Here is a 17,435-nt window from a genome sequence, read left to right as displayed (position 1 = left end):
TGGTCCTGCTTTATGGTCTTGTTGTTGAAGCACAGGACTTGGCATCAGGCACTTTGGGTTCCCTTCCCAGCCCTGCTGTTGCCTTGCTGTGTGACGATGGGCAAGTCGCCTCCTCGCTCTGCACCACAGTTTTTTGGTAAAATGCAGAAAACATCCAGCTCGAGCTTTTGGAAACGGGAAGTGCCCCAAAAGTTCTCTCTTGCAGCTGCTCCTTTCCAGTGGTGGCTTTGACTATCTCTCACCGTGGCTACTTAGATAGATACCCAACATATCACGGGGGGGATGCTGTGAATTAAGTGTCAGGACAAGGACTGAGCCCTCCAGCTCTCCTGAAGCAGGCAGGGTATTGCGGATCCATGGATGTTAAAGGAAGCTTAGCTCCTTCCCTTTACAGCTCATCCCAGCCAAAAAGGTACAAGAGGCTGCAAGGTGGTGAGGCCAAGTGAGGAGCTGAAAAGGTTTGGAAGGGTCTTCTAGGGTTATTTTAACTTACCCTATGCCCATAAGGCATTTCTACACGCCTATACAGCTACACGGCTATACAGCATAGTGATAGGTATCTGAGCAGTATCTGAGCTCTAGTTATTGGGGTATAGATATCTGAGCTCTAGTTATTCAGGTGAGTCAGCTGGATGGGCCCATAGCTTCTTGCACTAGCTCCAGGTAGGCCGGTGAGTCTGATGAAAATAGTATTTATTCTTAATTTTCACATTTATACTGTGATGGAGCCGAGAGGCTGCACCAACGTACATCAAATAAGCCCCCTGCTCCATAATGCTTATGGTCTAACAGAGACGCAGCCAAGAATGGAGGGGACAAATAAGAGGTTGTTTTAGCGGGGGGGAGTGGGGGTAACAAAAATAATCATACGTGGACAATTCATTCTTGACTAAGTCAGGAGCTGCAGTTACAGTAATCGCCATTGGTAACAGGTGTCCTACTGCTTCCTCCCAGGTAGCCAGGTGGGTTTGAGGTATTCTGGTGGTTTTATTGCATTATTTACTTTGGGATCCAGCAGCGCATAGGGATCTGGATGGGGGATTGGGGCTCCATTGTGTCGGTTGCTCTATCACCATGGAAAGACCTGAAGGTCTAAGTCTGCAGAGGTCCTTAAGGAGTGAGCTTGGTTCAGGTGCCTGAATATTTTCCAATGGCCATTCCTGTATTGAAGTTAAGTCTAGCTAATCCTTTGAGCATAGCAAAGATAAAACCCCATACAGTTAGATCATAAATAGCCTGAGCTTGGCAGGTAAGTGTGTGTATTACCTGCATGACAATACCTGCTGGGGCAGAGAAATCGCATCTGACTTGATGAATTTGTCTTGACCCCTCCCAAGTGCTGCATCGTTATCAGAGCCATCGTTCATTGAGACCCCAACTTACCTCTGTCTTCCCTTTTATTATTACCCATTCCTGCCCTGAAGAACATGGATTCAAGATGCCAACCATGGCTGGCCAAAGAGATCATCTTATTTGCACAAATGACATTCATCAGATGTTCTCAGCTTCCAGATGTGCTTGTACCTGGCCCAGATTCATGCACGGTGAAGGGAGTAGTGTTCACATGCGCGGTGTGCAGTGCTTGGGAATGCAGATATTCTTGCTTCCCCATTTTAGACCCCGAAACTTTCCTTAGAAATGCAAGCCACAGTTCACGTATCGCATTTGTGCTGTGACTAAGACTGCAAGTCCTCTAAAACCATGGCCCAGGTGCTGGTCCCATGGAAGTCAGCACCAGAGCTCTTATGCCCCTCATTAGAGCCAGGTTTTGGCTCAGTGAGAAGAATGCATCTAAGACTCGGAAACCTGATGGTGCTGTACAGTCATATCCCACAGCAGCGGCTAGGAGCAGTGTGAGTCCGTGGTTTGGTGGTTTCCCTGGCTCTGAGACCATGGGCTCACCACAACTACAGCAGAGCCCATGGTATGGCTCAAATAAATGAGACCAAGCCTCAGCCCCACGCTGTGCCCCCCTCGCCAAGAGCCTGGTGGTGAAAGCACCTGGCGCTGCAGCATCCTGCAGCCACTGGCGCTTGTGACCCCGTTGTTATAAATAATCGGGCCCTGCCTCGCATCCCCTGCATACCTGTGCCATTCAGCAGTCGTGCAGGATGCCACAATTGGGATGCCCCTTCTGGGGCAAAGAGAGGAGGTTTCAGCTGAAATTTTCTCGCATCTTGCCACGCACTGCCCTAGCTGAAACACCTCATAGATCTGCATTTGCATCACCAGGACACTGAACCTGCTGGGCTGCGGTTATATAGGGAATGCTTTGGGACTGGCTTTGTGCTGTGAGAGGCCTCTAGAGGATGCTAACGAGCGCCGCAGTCTCGCCTCTTACTTCCAGCCTCTCCCACAAAAAGCCACTGGTCCTGATCCTTAACCCGGGTGCAGCTCTGTGAGCATTGCCTGGATCTAACTCTGGGTCATCTTTTTTTTTAGTAACTCAGGGGCATCTTCCCCCTCCAGAGTCCATGCCACATTGCCTGCAATCACCAAAAAGCTGCTTGGAGCTGAAGGGAGCTCTTCAAATTCCTTTCCCCACATCCCCTTCGTTGCTTTAAGTTGCTCATAATACTGTTTTGTTGATTCAACATCCTTCTTAAAGACAGGGTCCAGAGTTGTACCGACTGAAGTTAGGGGGCCGATGTTCTGCTTGAGGATGGGTTTTTCTCATGGATTTGATACCACAAATGGTGTTTGGGTGACAAACCTGGAGAAGAGGCCAGTTCGGCACAGGCAGCGGCCGTGGAAGTTTTCCACGTGCCCTCCTTAAGCCGAGTGCATCTCACAGACGGGGAAGCACCACCTTTGGGCTTGTCGTGGGAATTTAGTATCTGTGACCCGCTCAATCCCCAGCCCTTCTGCAAAGACAGAGTGCCAACTGGCAGGGTTTTGGGGGGGGTGTGGATAATTCTCCATAAAGAACTGAACGGAGGTCCCAAAACTTGTTTCACAATGAGCCATCAAAGGCCCAGCCGCTGGTAACAGCCATCAACCAGGGCTGGGGTTGAGCTTGTGCCCTAGAGGTTAGGCTCACTGTGTGCTTTACCAGTCTCCTTCAGCTTGAGGAGTGTCTCTTATAAACTGCATGCTGGATGCAGGCTACCCGCTGCTCCAGGCATCCGTATCACCCTGCCTCTGAGTACCTTATGTTTCATGGCCCTTTTTTGCCTCTATATCCTCTGCCCTTCCAACAACCCCCCGGCCTAGTTCTGGGCAATTATAGATTCATTGAAAATCACTGTCCTTCCTTTCAGCATCAAATGAGCTGCCCTGTGCCCATTCTGGAAATATTCCCAAGTGGGGAGCTTTTCTTCCCGTCCCATGTGAGTTTTCAAGGCTTCGTTTTTTTCCAAATTCAGACAAATGCTGAGATCTCAATGAAATATGATCCAAAATAAAATTCAGATCGGGTCAACCAAAGGATTTTGATTATAGATTTCATAGACATCAGGGCTGGAAGGGACCTTGTAGGATCATTGGGTCCAGCTCCCCACCCCAGGGGCAGGAAGTCAGCTGGGGTCAAGGGATCCCACCAAGATAAACATCCAAATGTTTCTTGAAAGTGTCCAGAGTAGGCGCTTGCAAAATATTTCCTTTCAGTTTTGACCGTCTTTAATGTTATGTCAGCATCCGTTAACTAACCTTGCAAAAGGAGAAGGCATTTGAAGCCAAGATAGTGGGAAACTTTCTGGAAAGGTGGGAACGGGATTTTTGCAAGGGCTTCAAAACCTAACAAAGCAGGAGAGTTGTCAAAAGCTGCCGGTGCCTTCAGACTCTTTCCGTTCTGAGACACGGGCTTTTTCCAAAGCCTCATAAGCGGGGACAGAAAACCCTCGACCTGCTCTATTAGGCATGTGTCAGTGGCTTAGCGGGCAGCATCGGTTCAGCACGGGTTCCCCTCCACTTCCCTGAGACATTTTGCCCTCTCGCCCTTTGGCTTTTCCAGGACACGCACGTCACTCCCTGTCTCTTTGCCTTCCCAGGTAACAGGCTGGATGAAGGCTCGGACGTGGAGTCCGAACCGGACCTGCCCTTGAAGCGCAAGCAGCGCCGGAGCCGGACCACCTTCACTGCTGAACAGCTGGAGGAGCTGGAGAAGGCCTTTGAGAGAACCCATTACCCAGATATCTACACACGAGAGGAGCTAGCCCAGAGGACCAAGCTCACCGAGGCGCGGGTGCAGGTAAGGACCAGAGCCAGGACATGGCAGAGTACCCGGGGAGCAGAGCAGGGAGCCCACATCCCTTAAGGAAGGTGGCTCCAGCATCACCCTGGGATGAGAGGCAGAGGCGACAGCTGGAAGTGAGGAGGTGGATGTTCCCTGTCTCGGGAAACATGTCAACAGGGCTTCAAGACGCGCAGTTTGGAGCCAGATCCAAAGCTTCCCTGTAGTCCGAGGATGGCGTGTCACAGAGGCACCAGCGGCCCCGTTCCAATCCAGGGTAGGACTGCGGTCCAAACTTTCCCAAAGTGGGTGGGGAGTTCAGATCTGTGCTTTCTGCTTTGGGACGGGAAGGTGTTATACCATTGACCTCGGATAAAAGGGTGGGGGCACACCACTCGCCATCCCCCAGCCTCCTCTCCCCCCGCCCAGGGGACTGTATCATGTTCAGCAAAGGTTGCAGATTTGGCACGTGATATGTATTTTTTTTAAAATTTTTGAACATCTCCTGAGAGTTTGCGAAGAGTGGGGAGAAAAGGGGAGGGGAAGGGAGGTGGGACTCTGACATCTACACGATTAATAGCCCTTGTGGGAACTCCACACAGAGACCCTTATGTCTTGCAGATAAAGGCTGGGTCAGCAGTGTGTGCAAACATGCAGAGGGATAAGGAGTGTGAACAGATCGGTGGGTATAATAGAGTCCCCTAGGGAAGGGGAAGGGAGGGCTGTTGAGGATTGTGCTGGGCTAAAGAAGTGAAATGGAGACACCAGCAGTCAGTCCTCCGTGCGGGCAGTGCTATTAGGTTTCAGGCTGCGCATCGGGTCTCTGTGTGTAGAGTCTGGGCTTGAATTGCAAGGGGAGGGAGGGCAGGAGCAGCCCAGCCCCATGACTTTCCAAGTAAGCAATCGGATGGAAGCAAAACAGGCATTTTTCTGTAGCAGGTCTGCAGGGCTGAATCACACCCAAAGCCAGACAAGGGAAGGCGTTTCCCCACAGCCAGCCAGTCGGACAACCCTCTTCCCCCTGCCGCCTTCCTCAGCGAAGGAGATGAAAAGCCAGGAATGCTCCGTCTCATAGGGTTTCCCGTGCATCTTCTCACCTCTCAGGAGCCTTTCCTGGAGGGGTGACAATCGGCCCCTTCCTACTCCGAGATGGAAAAGATGCTCTAATTCAGGCCAGGCTCCCCGCAGGCACAAGCCGCGTCGCCCCAGCAGATGCAGCGTAGCCAACGCCTAGAGGTCTTAGCAATGGAGATGCCATTCGTGCCACTTGTGAAAGGCTGTAGCGAGGGCTGGGGCTAGATGGATGTTCCTCCAACGAGCAGCTTCTCTGTGTCGGAGGCATTATATTGGGTTTCTCGCCTTCCTAATGTATGGGGCATGGGTGGTGGGGACCAAGCTGCTCTCAAGCTGAAACACCACTTTATTTCTTGTCGGGCAGAAAGTTGCACCATGCACCGTGGTTTTTGCAGGGAGGTGAATCAAGAGGCAGGGGGTATATCTCTGCCTCCGGGAAGGGCTGGGGAGAGGCTCGGTAGCAGACGCTTGCTGGCAGGGAGGGGGTGGCATCAGTACAAGAGGACAGGTTGGTAGTCCTTTGCACTGCAAGAGCTTGTGCAGCCTTGACAATCCCCCAACACCTGCTCCAAGCAAGCCGTGCTCTTTCCAGCTTGGGCAGAGAGAGTTTGTCAATGAAGGGGCCTTTTAAGCACCAAGCCGCCGTTGTCCTGTACCTCGACTGATGTGGACATGAGCAGACCTTGATGGAGGTACGAGCAGGTGCAGATGTGTCGAACGCGCGCCAAGAAAGGTGCCCGGAGGGCGGATTTGACTTGGCCAAGCACCTCTGAGCACATGTTTATGGTGAAACAACACATCTGTGTTGCAGAGCCAGGAACAGGGCGAGCAGGGAGGGGAGGGCAAGTCCCAGGGATGCCCATCTGCTCAGAGTCCTCCACGCAGCCCCATGCCAGGCCTTGAAATGGAGGGCTGACCTCCCAGTGACAAGCGGGCAGGGAGCAGAGGAAGCCAAAGCAACATCGGTGGCTAAATGAAGGAAAGTAAAGCCCCTTCCTGCATCTGGAGCCGTGATCCGCGAATCCCTCTCTCTGCTCCCAGGCAGCTCGCGGGGAGGCTCCTGCCAGAGCCCAAGTAGCAGCTGTTCTCCGAGGCACATTCCTGATGGCTTTCTCATTCCGACATCCTGGCAGGCTCGGCTTCTTCCCACCACTTTTAAGCCTGCCGCCCCTTGTAAAATTTTCTGGATATCAGAGCAGATCTTTTACTGGCTCTCGGGACCCACAAACATTAGTCAATCAAGTTCTTGTGGAAAAAAAAACACACACGCACCCAGCAGGGAAACTCCTGCCACCTTCTGCAGCCCCATTCCCGTCTCTTCGGGGACTCGAAGGCCTCCTAGCATTGTATTGGTAAGAGCAGTAGCAACAGCTGGGATCAGGGCTTTGTGCTAGATGCTGCATCTCGGTGTTTTGTGGACGGGGAGATGGAGATGAGAGATGGGCCTTGTGCTAGGTGCGGTACGAGCACATAGTCAGAGAGGGGGCCGTGCCCCAAAGAGCCTACAGAGTTAATGGACAAGGCAGGCAGAAGGGGAGAGGAGACACAGAGGTGCAGGGAAGGCAAGCAACTTTTCCAAGGTGGTGCAGACCCAGCGATTGAACCTAGGCTGGCTGAGCACCAGTCCAGTGCCTCGTCTGTTGGAGCGTGCTGCCTTCATGACCTGCTATAAGGCGGTGGGATTGTACCCAGCAAATCCTGCTTTCAACCCAAGAGCGTGTTGAAGTCAAATCTAGGTGATACTCTTGTTACTTCATGTGCCCAGCGAAACTCCCACCATAGATCGGCTCTCACCGGGTTACGCACTGGATGGTCCCTCACCTGCTTTTCCTTCTCACCCGCTTGCCACTGTTTGCTTTCAGATATGAAATGAGCTCCCTCTAGTCCCATTTATTCTCCCTGTTCTCTGAGTCCATGCCCATGGGCTCCCCTCCATCTGAGAGGCCCTTCAGTCCATTAAAGTTTATTAGCAGGACTTTGGAGCCTGGCTGGCCATGCAGCTGTGCAGCTAAGTGGAAGTTTAACACGTTGACAGCTAATAAAGTTTGCAAGCTGAATAATGGGGCGGGGGGAGGAGGAAGCAGCAACAGTTGTGAGCTCCAGTTTCTCCTCCGTGGAGGGGATCCTTTAGGGCCGAGCAACATTTTGGTAGACCCATCTCGATTGCTGTGCCCTCAGGGTGCCAGGATACAGCTTGGACAAACTCAAAGATCCAAGTGATTTGGAGGCTGATCCAAAGCCTGCTGAAGTCAGTGGAAAGCTGCCCCTCCCCTGCCTTGATTTCATAGATTCATAGATTCATAGATTCATAGATTAAGGGTCGGAAGGGACCTAGTAGATCTTCTAGCCCGACCCCCCGCCAGGGCGGGAGAACAACAAAAACCCCAAAAAGAGAAATGGGACTCAAACGAGTCCAGCTAGGTGGGCATCCAGCCTCTTCTTAAAGACCCCCAGGGTAGGGGCCAGCACCACTTCCCTTGGAAGTTGGTTCCAGCTCCTAGCCGCCCTAACGGTGAAGTAGTTTTTGCGGATGTTCAATCTATACCTCCTCTCCAACAGCTTGTGCCCATTTCTCCTTGTTATGCCAGCGGGCGCTAGGGGAAACAGCGTCTCCCCCAAACCCCTCTGGTGTTTCATTTCATTTCAGCAGCTTTGGATCAGCAGCTTAATGCCTGATTTGAATTCCCCTCCACTGGGCCATGATGTCTCCATGACATAGTGGCTGTTTGCTGTTCGGTATGCTCCTGGCGCAGGAGTTTGAGACACCCAGTCCCAGTAGCATGCGTGAAGAAGCACTTTAAGCATCATCAGATCAAGCCCCCCCAGACTGGGGTCTAACAAATATTGCTCCCAGACTCCCAGCTCATTTAGAGATCTCGGCATCGGGAATATCTTTCAAACATTGGCGGTAACACACAGGGTCCAGGCCAAGCAACTGGGCTGTGTTTATCCCGCCGTTACCGTGAACGGGCTCATTTTGATGGCTCCCAAAGTACTATTTCACTACTCCTTCCCAGAAGCCTGCTGGGAGCTTTCGGAAAACACATGGTATATTTTGTTACTCAACATTGCTCGCGAGTGAATCAGATGGACGTACCCCGAGCAGCTGGGTCTAGCGAGTAAATTGATCCTAGTCCCTGTGGCCGAGGCAGTGGGCACTTCCTGGGAATTAATGAGGAGCTAGAAGGAGCTGATGCATTGATATGCTGATGATGGCTATTAATCCCCAGGAAATTCCATGCACCGAGAGATCTTTATTTCTATGCTAACATTACAGTAGGGAGAAGGGTTGGAGACCCATCGGCTTATTGATCTTTTTTCTGGAAGATGCAATTGCGGTGGGTCTGGACACAATAGACCGTGCGTCTTGTTGAGTAAAAGGACTCAGGTCTGCTCTGATTATTCCACTTGGGTTATAATCCCAGCTAGCGATCCTCTAAGCCGGTGGGGGCCAACCACAAATCAGCCCCGCACCCTGCCTCCGGTTCCCTTCCCTTACCCGATCTGCTGCTCTACTTTCTGTTTCCTTCCTGTGCTCCCTGCCTGATCTGCTGCTCTGTTTTCTGCTCCCTTCCCTATCTGCCATTCTGCTGCCAGTGCCCTCCCCAATCCACTGCTTGCCACATATGGAGGCTGCCGTGCCCCCCACTTCTCAGCCACTTGCAGAAAAGCATGACTTTTAAGCACAGTTTCACATCATCATAAACAAGCAGCCACAAATGCTAGCGTGCATGACATCATCTCCAAAACTGAAGGTCAAGGAAAAAAGAATTCCTTCAATCTTCCACAAAATCATTTTTTTTTCATTCAAAACTTTTTTTTTCAGATTATTCCATTTTCTTTTGTTTCATTTTGGTGAGAGACTTTTCTCACTTGTTGATTCACTATTTTAAAAACAAAACAAAACAGCAACGGTTGTGTGTGGAAAAAAAATGATATCAGTTGCGGGGGGGCTACTTTTGTCTTTAATTTAGCGTTTTTGCACTTCTCTCCAGTAGAAAAGTTTCAGTGCGGGGGGCAATAGAGCTTTTCTCCCCATTGGAATGAAGCAGTGGTTTTGGAAGAGGTTGGAGTGTTTTGTGCTGAAAGTTTTTATTGGAAAAGAGGAAATTTTGAAGAACTCCTGTAGTTCTGTTAAAACTTCTTCCAAATGGCAGTTTCCCTTAAAATTTGGCTTTGATGAAAAAAAATGTTGACTCTTCCATATGAGAGTGATGTTCTGTATATCTCAGTCATGGGGACGTACAGGGCCAGAGCCTCAGGTGGTGACAATGTGTTTAGCTCCATTTATACACGGGTCTAGGTTGTAGCCGTATTGGTCTCAGGACACCAGCAGACAAGGTGCTTTGGGTAAAGCTTTTGGGTAGAAATACCCTTCATCAGGCTGAGAAAGCATCTGCAGTGGGTGTGCGCTCTTCCTGAAAGCTTGCAAAGAAGAATTTTTCCAAGTATTTGAGTTGGCCTAATAAAAAATATCAGGTTGCCCCAAAGAACCTCGTCGGCCTAGCTCCATTTATTGCTTTACACCAGCTTACACCAATTTAAAGCAGGTAGAGATCTGGCCCACCAAGTCCAGGGACCCTGTGGTGGAGCTGTGCTGAAGTGCAGCTCCCCAGGAGGGACCAGGGGAGTCCAGGACCCTGTTAAGCACCGGTGTGCAGTGTGAAAGGGGTAACCCAGTACTCCATCAGACAGCAATCGCTCTGACCGGGGGCTAGTCTCATTCATGGCCGTGTTTGTTAGTAGGTGCAATGAGGGCAGATAGTTGGAAGGAGCCTTGGGTAGAGATGGACATGTCCATCTTCTCCCTGAGCGTTAGCCTGAGCAGTGCAAGGCTGCCTCAGTCTAATGCAGTCGGCCTGACAGTTCGATCCCAAAGCTCTTTGAGACTTTTCCAGGCAGGATCTTTTAAAGCAATCCCGTCTCACTTAAAGGTCAGCTGAAAATGTTTTCTTCCTTCCCAGGGGGTTTGACTAGCTTGCATTGTGTGCGGGAGGGGGGTGGTAGGAGGTTGCGACACAGCAGCTGCCCCGTGCTGTTGGCAGCAGCCAGGGGCATTGAGAGGCTTGTGTGCAGGATGAGGGAGCCAGGGCTGCCTGGCAGAGGCCAGGTTGGCATGCCCGTTTTCTGTGCCGCCGTGCCAGTTCGATAGCATTCTTGCACGCAGGAGCACCCAGATAGAGGACCTGTGTAGCGTGCGGCTCCTGCCACCGCGGCAGCCACTTCACCAGAGGCTTAGAGGCATTTTCTGCCTGTGCCCAGGCCCTGGGAGAGGTCACAACAAAATAGCCAAGTGACATTCAGCTCCAGCGAGGGGGCATAGGTGAAGTTAGACCGCTCTGTCTGCCAGGCTTAAAGGAGCAGCTCCACTAGGTAAAGCCAGCAAGGACTCAGCTCCATCTCCTCGCCATGTCACTGCTGTTCCTTCCCACTGACCCAGCCTGCGCTGGGAAGAGGAATGGAGGCAGGTCACATGCAAAGATAACACCCCACGCACATGCGCTCGCTAGCATCCCTGTAGATAAGCCACTCATCCCAAAATGACCCTGTAACTAAAATCTCCAGTTATCCAAACTCACTCCAACCACAGGGACCTTCCTTTTCCACCTGAATTTTGCAAAGCTATGTATTATCTATCAGAAATGCAAGCATGACCTGCACCCCCACCCCCTACACACATACTCTGCCACGCATGTATCCTAGGATGGGATTCAAATTGCACTCAGGCAGCTTGATATACTTTGCAAAATCTTTGTAAGGGGCCCCATCACTAGCAGACCCTCAATACAAGGATGGCAATCTTTCAGTAAATAGGGAAGTCATCGGTGAGGCTGTAGATGACTGAGGAGACCAGCCTGACATCCGCACGGCATCATCCGGCCGGCACCATGCCCAATGGAAACATGTATAGACCTGCAAAGGGGCAGAAAACCCAGTTATCTAAGGCTGGAGAGGGTCAGTCCTATTATAATGAGTATGTTAAACATTGCAACAAAAAACAGTGGGGATGGGGGCGCTGATCCCATAGTCTTTGTTCAGCCAAAATTTCTACTGAAATCCAGGAAACTGAATAAAAATGTCTGTCCAGGCTGCATACATAGAAGCAGGGATCCATAGGAAATGTAGAGTGGAGAACACCATTTTGTACTCATTAACCACTGGGAATAAGAAGCAGCCCTCTTGATAAATACTGATTTTGCCTACCTGATTGGGAAGTCTTGGGGAACAAACACCTTCCTCTTATGAGGAGCAGGTCAGCTGTTTCTCCCAAGACTTCCAGCTCAGGTACAGAAAATCAAAAAGATCCAGATGAGCTATGTGTGCAACTGAGCCTTTGCTTCTCCGGCAGCCATCAGCCCCTGCCCCATTAAAAGCAAGTAAATGTGCCATTCATTCGTTGCCCATGTACAGCACTTAATCTATTCCCCTCTCCACCTCTCCCATTAAACAGGCCCACTACTTATCAAGGTGCCAATTAAAGAGGACTCAGTTATGGCGAAGAACAATGGAAAACGTGCATAAGAATCAAGAGTGGTGTTTTCCAAGATATTGTAATCTTTCATCCATTCCCCACAGCATTTAAGCTATTTTTAAAGGCTCACAGCTCTTTCTCGCGCCAAGAAAATCTTCACAATATAAATCGGTGTGCTGCTGGTGTGCTGTTAAAGCCCAGTCTATCTCCAGCCAAACAATAGCAGCAGGAAATCTGCTCCCCAACACGTCATTCACCTCACTGAGGTGTGAACATCAAAGCCTGTTCTGGAAAGTTTAAATGCAACTGGAACATTATTAAGCTTGGGCCATCTAAGAGGCAGGCATTCGAGTGGAGGTGAGGCACTCTATAAAACACACTGCCTTGCAACTGCTTTCTGCCAGCAGTGAATTTATCTCAGTGTCTTCCAGCTTCCCCAAGCCCCTTTTATCCCCAGACTTGCATTTTATTAGAGAGATAAACAGATAAGCAAAGCCAGGAGTGTATTTCTCGTTTTATTTGTTTAATAGCATTTTCTTTGCACAACTGAAATAATCATGGAGAAGCTTTCTATATGGCATATATTCCTATCACACCATTTGCAAAACTGTCATTCAAATCCCTAACAGTTGTTACGTTCGACTGTAAAGTATTGATTATTAATTACTAGATGGAGGCAGTGTTAATACCCTTCACAATGTAATATATTGATTATTATTTGCTGGATGGATGCAGTATTAATACCCTTCACAATGCAACAGGGAAGGCAGGCCCGAGAGCTGGGGCTCTGGAGCTATCAATTCAGATCTTGCTTTGGAACCGAAACCAGTCTCTGTGTCAGCTTGGGCACAAACCGATAGCTGGATTTTCAATCATGTAAGTGTTTGGGAAATGCATATTCCTTGTGCTGATAACTGAACAAGTGCATTCATGCTCAAACACTAGTTGTTCTCTGTGACACTTTATTTTCTTGTTTTAATGGAAAGCTTTCAGACACCTCGTCAAAGATCAGAAACTTTTTGAATGAGATGTACCATGATCCATCACTTCTTGAATACCTAAGCAATGAAGAATAAACAGCAGTCCATAGACCACAAAGAGATTTTGTCCAAGCTGCTCACTAGATACTTGCACATAGATAACACATTTTCAGGAGCTGGGTTTTCAGGAGAGAAAAACTGACTACATTCATTGGATCGGTTTCTCTGTAAAAAAAAAAAAAAAAAAGACTCTTTGTAAAGACCGATTTGATTTGTTCTAACAGTATTATTTCATAGACATAGTATGAGATTGCCCCAAAGTGACTGGACCTCCTTATATGAGGAGGTCAATGTAGTTTGTGTTTATAAGCCCATGTGAAATGCAGGTGTTTAAAGAGCTATATCAATTATATATAACCTGTTTCAAACTTTGTAAAGAGTTATCTCCAGCTAAATGACTTTGATGATCATCTGGGCCATGTATACACCTTCCTATTGTCTTTTTTGCATCCTTTATCACCTGGCAGAGGAAACCAAGGGCAGCCCTAAGCTCTCTGGGGTCCTCATATAGCCCCCATCACAGTATCTGAGGCATCACAATCTTTCACATGTTTGTGCTGAGACATCCCCAGGGAGGTAGGACAAGGCTACCATCTCCAGTTAGCAAGTGGAGGACCGACAGAGAGGCTAAATGACTGGCTTGAGGTCACCCAGGACATCGGTGGCAGGGAACTGAGCCAGGGTCCCAGGCTGGGCCCCTAACTTGGACCATCTTTCCTCCCCCATCTGCCTACATCCCTCAGCCTGATGTGTCCAAAATCTATGCCTAATATGACCCTGGGCCTGTTCCGCTTCTTAGTGGTAGATCGGGGAAGGAGATTGTGGTGATTCGTGTGTTTATTTTATTTCATTCGATTTAGATATTAACAATAACATTTACAAAAAAGGCTTTAGGGGTCCGGGCGCTTAATGAAATTATATAGTGCTCCAAAGAGCGCTGAAAACTTTTTCAGACAGGAGCAATCATGCAGTTTGGCCAGAGAGGCAGCTACAAAAAAAACCCCACACAACCCCTCTATCCAATCCTCTCCAACACAATCATTGCAGGGTAGGAGCCCGCCCTCAACCCTCTCCAAAAGGCTGCTGAGCAGGTGGTGGTGGGAATCCCAGCAGTAGTGACATTTAATAACCAGACTGGACAAAACACTAACCCATGTGCCAGGGAGACCCATCCTACATTCGATCCAGGGCCAGTCATGCATGCACAGTCTTCAGTCCAGCCAGCAGCCGCACGGAGTTGAGGGGAACTTCGAGCGACTGGGTCACGAATGACCCAATACGTCTTTTCTACCTCCGCCTTCTGCAGTTCAGAGCAGGTGGAAGGAAGCACGCGTTGCACCTTTCCCCAGAGGTCTGAGGGTGAGGGCACGACTTGTTGGCCCCATCCCTGTTCCTGCTTATCAGCTGATTCATCCCATCCATCTTCCTCCAGCATCAAGTCCTGATTAGGTTGAGGAGGAACACAACAGGCTTTCTTTCCCGCAGAAGCCTCTTCCTGACCTCCCTTCCCTCCCCTTGTCAGACAAATTGTGGGAGCTGACCCAGATCTCGGCGGCTGCTGGGATAATTCAGTCCAGCCTCCTCCTGGCAAGCAGCTGTCTCTGCTGCCATTCACCTCCGGTGTGCTGCTGTGCTGGGGGCGGGCGAGAGGGACAAGTTGCAGGGTATCAGCAGGGCTGGCTGCATGGGCTTGTGTTCAATAAGAACCAACGCTACCCTTTGCCCCAAATACAACCAAATCTACCCCCAAAGTGGGGGTAGGTGGGGAAGGCCCTGACCTGGTGAGCAAGAAATCTGAAATCATTTTCAAACTCTGCAGCACATTCCCTGAAAGACTTCATCAGTCTGCAAATGAAAAAAAGGTTGAAGACCACTGAATTAGAGCAGTAGATTCATAGGGTATGTACTGTCCTTCACCATGCACGTGTGCAGCACCCAGCGCAATGAGGCCCCACAATCCAGAGTCTACGGGAATACAAATATGTTCAGGAAGTACCGGGACATTCACAGAAGAGCCACTTTAAGAGGTGTTCATGGTTCAGTTCAATGAAGCATTCAAGCTTTTGGTTGCTTCTCAGGATCAAACCCAAGTTTCCAAATCCTTTCAAAATCCCTTCACTATCCTGATGTATCAGGAGCTGGAAGACAAAGAGTGAGACTCTTGGGCTGTTGCAAGAGACTCAGCCCATCAAAGGGCACATAAATATACCAAGATCACCCTTTGAGACAGGAAGGGTAAAGGGATATTTGGGACAATATCATGGTTCAAGATGTTCTGCACTTGAAATACCCAATGGGTTTTCTCCATTGGATTGGTTTCTAGCTCCTGGGTTTTGCCCTGGCAGGCAAGAAAGCCTGCATTCATGATCCATATTGGCCTTCTCCATGCCCAAGGCACTGATACCCCTGTGTATGGGATTCATTTCTTTGCCAATGGTCTAAGAAAGTCTCTGCTTTATTTATTTGATGATGATGATGATGGTGGTGGTGATTTCTTGTTTGTACTGCAGCAGTATGTGGGAGTCTAGTCACAGGTCCAGACTCCATTGTGCTCGGCACTGTACGTGCCTTGGCCAAAAGTACGGTCACTGCCAAAAAGTTCTCCAAGTCTAAGTATAGGCTGAGAGACATTAGAGGGATATAGACCAAAAGAGAAGGAAGTGCAAGGAAACATTGAGGCAGCGTTGGCCAGCATGCTAGATGGTGGGCTCAGGCCAAGATGCTGAACTTGAGTGGTAAATAGGCTTCCTGGCCTGTGGGCCATCTGTCCAGGGGTGACTCCCCCCACAGGGATTGACTTATCCTCTAAGGATTGCATGGGATGTCACCCAACCTCTCCAGAGAGGCATCCCATGGAATAATGTCACTGGGAAGCCACCTCACTTGAAGTAAAAGACATCCAGGGATATCCAAACAACCATCAGCTGCAAGTCACCTCTCCCCTGTATAGATCTCATTCATCTGAAGGCGTTGCACAGAGATAGGACCTCAGGCATCTTTATTAATTGCCACGTGCTGCCTGCAGCGAGCTCAGTTTTGCTCCAATCCACTTCACGCTTGCAATGAAAGAAGCAAATTTAGTCTGTGTGGGGACCCCATGCAGTGCATGGATAAATGACCCCAAGGGACCTTTTCTTTCTTTAAAAAAAAAAAGCAGCCGCCGGACACGTGTATACATCTGTCTTCGCATACCTCGCGCAGCTCTTTAGCCACGTGCCAGCCAACTTGTGCCGTCGGAAGGCGCTGCCTTTGCAATTTGGCCGATGCCCATATCCATGGCTGCTAGGACAGTGTCTCACCAGGCAGACCTGCAGCTTCAAGGCCGCTTCCACTTCCTCATCTTCTCCTCACCGTGATTTGGTTTTAACAGCCGTGGCCTTCACCCTGGGCTTAACGTGGTGTAACAGGATCTTCTGGCAGGGGAATCTTTAGTGGCTGATAAAACCTTAACTGTTGTGAAATGAAAGCAGGTTCCCTTTGAAGTGAGCCTCGCATTACGGTTAGACGTGCTAGCCTGTATATTTTAACTACCAATAAAATGATTTATAAGCATAAAGCCCTGAACCACCTTTAAGGGGGGCGGGGGGAAGGGAAGCATTGCTAACGTCAATAGCTGGAATGCATCTTCCGTTTTTTTCGGTGGGTTATAAATAAGGGGCAGAATCAACCTGTTTAGGCCATGAAATGTCCCTTCCTCTGCAAAGGAAGATAAATCCTATCAACTCCTTTGTGGAAGGTTTCGGCGTATTTTTTTTTTTTTATTTTTTTTTTGAATCTACCATTTTTTAAGGGAAAGGGGCCTGTTTGTATCCTTCCAGCAGCCTCAGTTAGGAAACCCTGGAGGTGGCTGTGCAATTGTGAATCTTCTTCGCTGTGTATGTGCGCTTCTTATGAACTTATTATTTATTTGGTTTACCGTAGTGCCTAGAGGCTCCCATCGTAACTGAAATCTTGCGCTAGGCTTGATACAGGAACGCCGTCAGAGACAGCTTCCGTGCCAAATACATTGTCGTCTAAATAAATCAAACAAAGGATTGGGGAAAGGGAGTGTTTCTATCCTCATTTTATAGAACAGTGAAGGATGCGACCCAAAGTTGAATGCAACGCAAAGACTCCCACTGACTTCAAGTCAGATTTTTCTCCATTCGGGGCCATTGGACACAATACTGTACCAAGATGGCACTTCTCCAGGTCAAGAAAAAGACACAAAACTCTTCAAAAGGGCAATGGTGGTGGGGATTGAGGATCAATGCGCAGAGAGTGGAAGAGACTCGAGAACAATGAGGCTGCCAAGGAGAAGAGGTGGGGGCCTTGAAGGGTGGCAGGGACTGGAGCTTGTTCTGGCTAAGTGTGTAGTACAAAAAAATCGGACAGATGGGAGCAGGAGAAGAAGCAGCAAGAAGAAGAAGAAGTTATCAGAGCAGAAATATAAGTAGGTCTGAGTTGAGACGAGTCAAATCCTGCTACCTTTGAGGACAGCGGTCCCTGATTTCAGTAGGACAGGATAAGGGGTATACGGCCTTCAGAGTCTTAAGTGGGGGTCTTGAAACAGAAACCCAAATCCTCACAGTGTTTGCACAATTGTAAGCCAGTTCTGCCTCACTTGCCAACGCTGCCTTGCACTTTCACTTGGAGCCTTCTTACAAGATGTGTGGGGGGGGCACAGGAACCCCACGTG

At 49.3% G+C, this 17,435-nt stretch overlaps 1 protein-coding gene across 1 annotated transcript in view; it reads left to right on the top strand.

Moving 5' to 3' along the window:
* PAX7 (paired box 7) overlaps positions 1-17,435 on the top strand; it is a 182,276-nt gene that overhangs the window by 85,075 nt on the left and 79,766 nt on the right. The window contains exon 5 of the mRNA XM_019511923.1: positions 3,990-4,189. Coding sequence (XP_019367468.1) covers positions 3,990-4,189 — 200 coding nt within the window. The remainder of the gene's footprint in view (positions 1-3,989; positions 4,190-17,435) is intronic.

Source organism: Gavialis gangeticus, unplaced genomic scaffold (assembly GCF_001723915.1).
Source record: "Gavialis gangeticus isolate Ggan-Ray unplaced genomic scaffold, GavGan_comp1, whole genome shotgun sequence".
Lineage (NCBI taxonomy): Eukaryota > Metazoa > Chordata > Crocodylia > Gavialidae > Gavialis > Gavialis gangeticus.
Note: the sequence above shows the minus strand (reverse complement) of the source record. Positions and strands in the feature narration are given on the sequence as shown.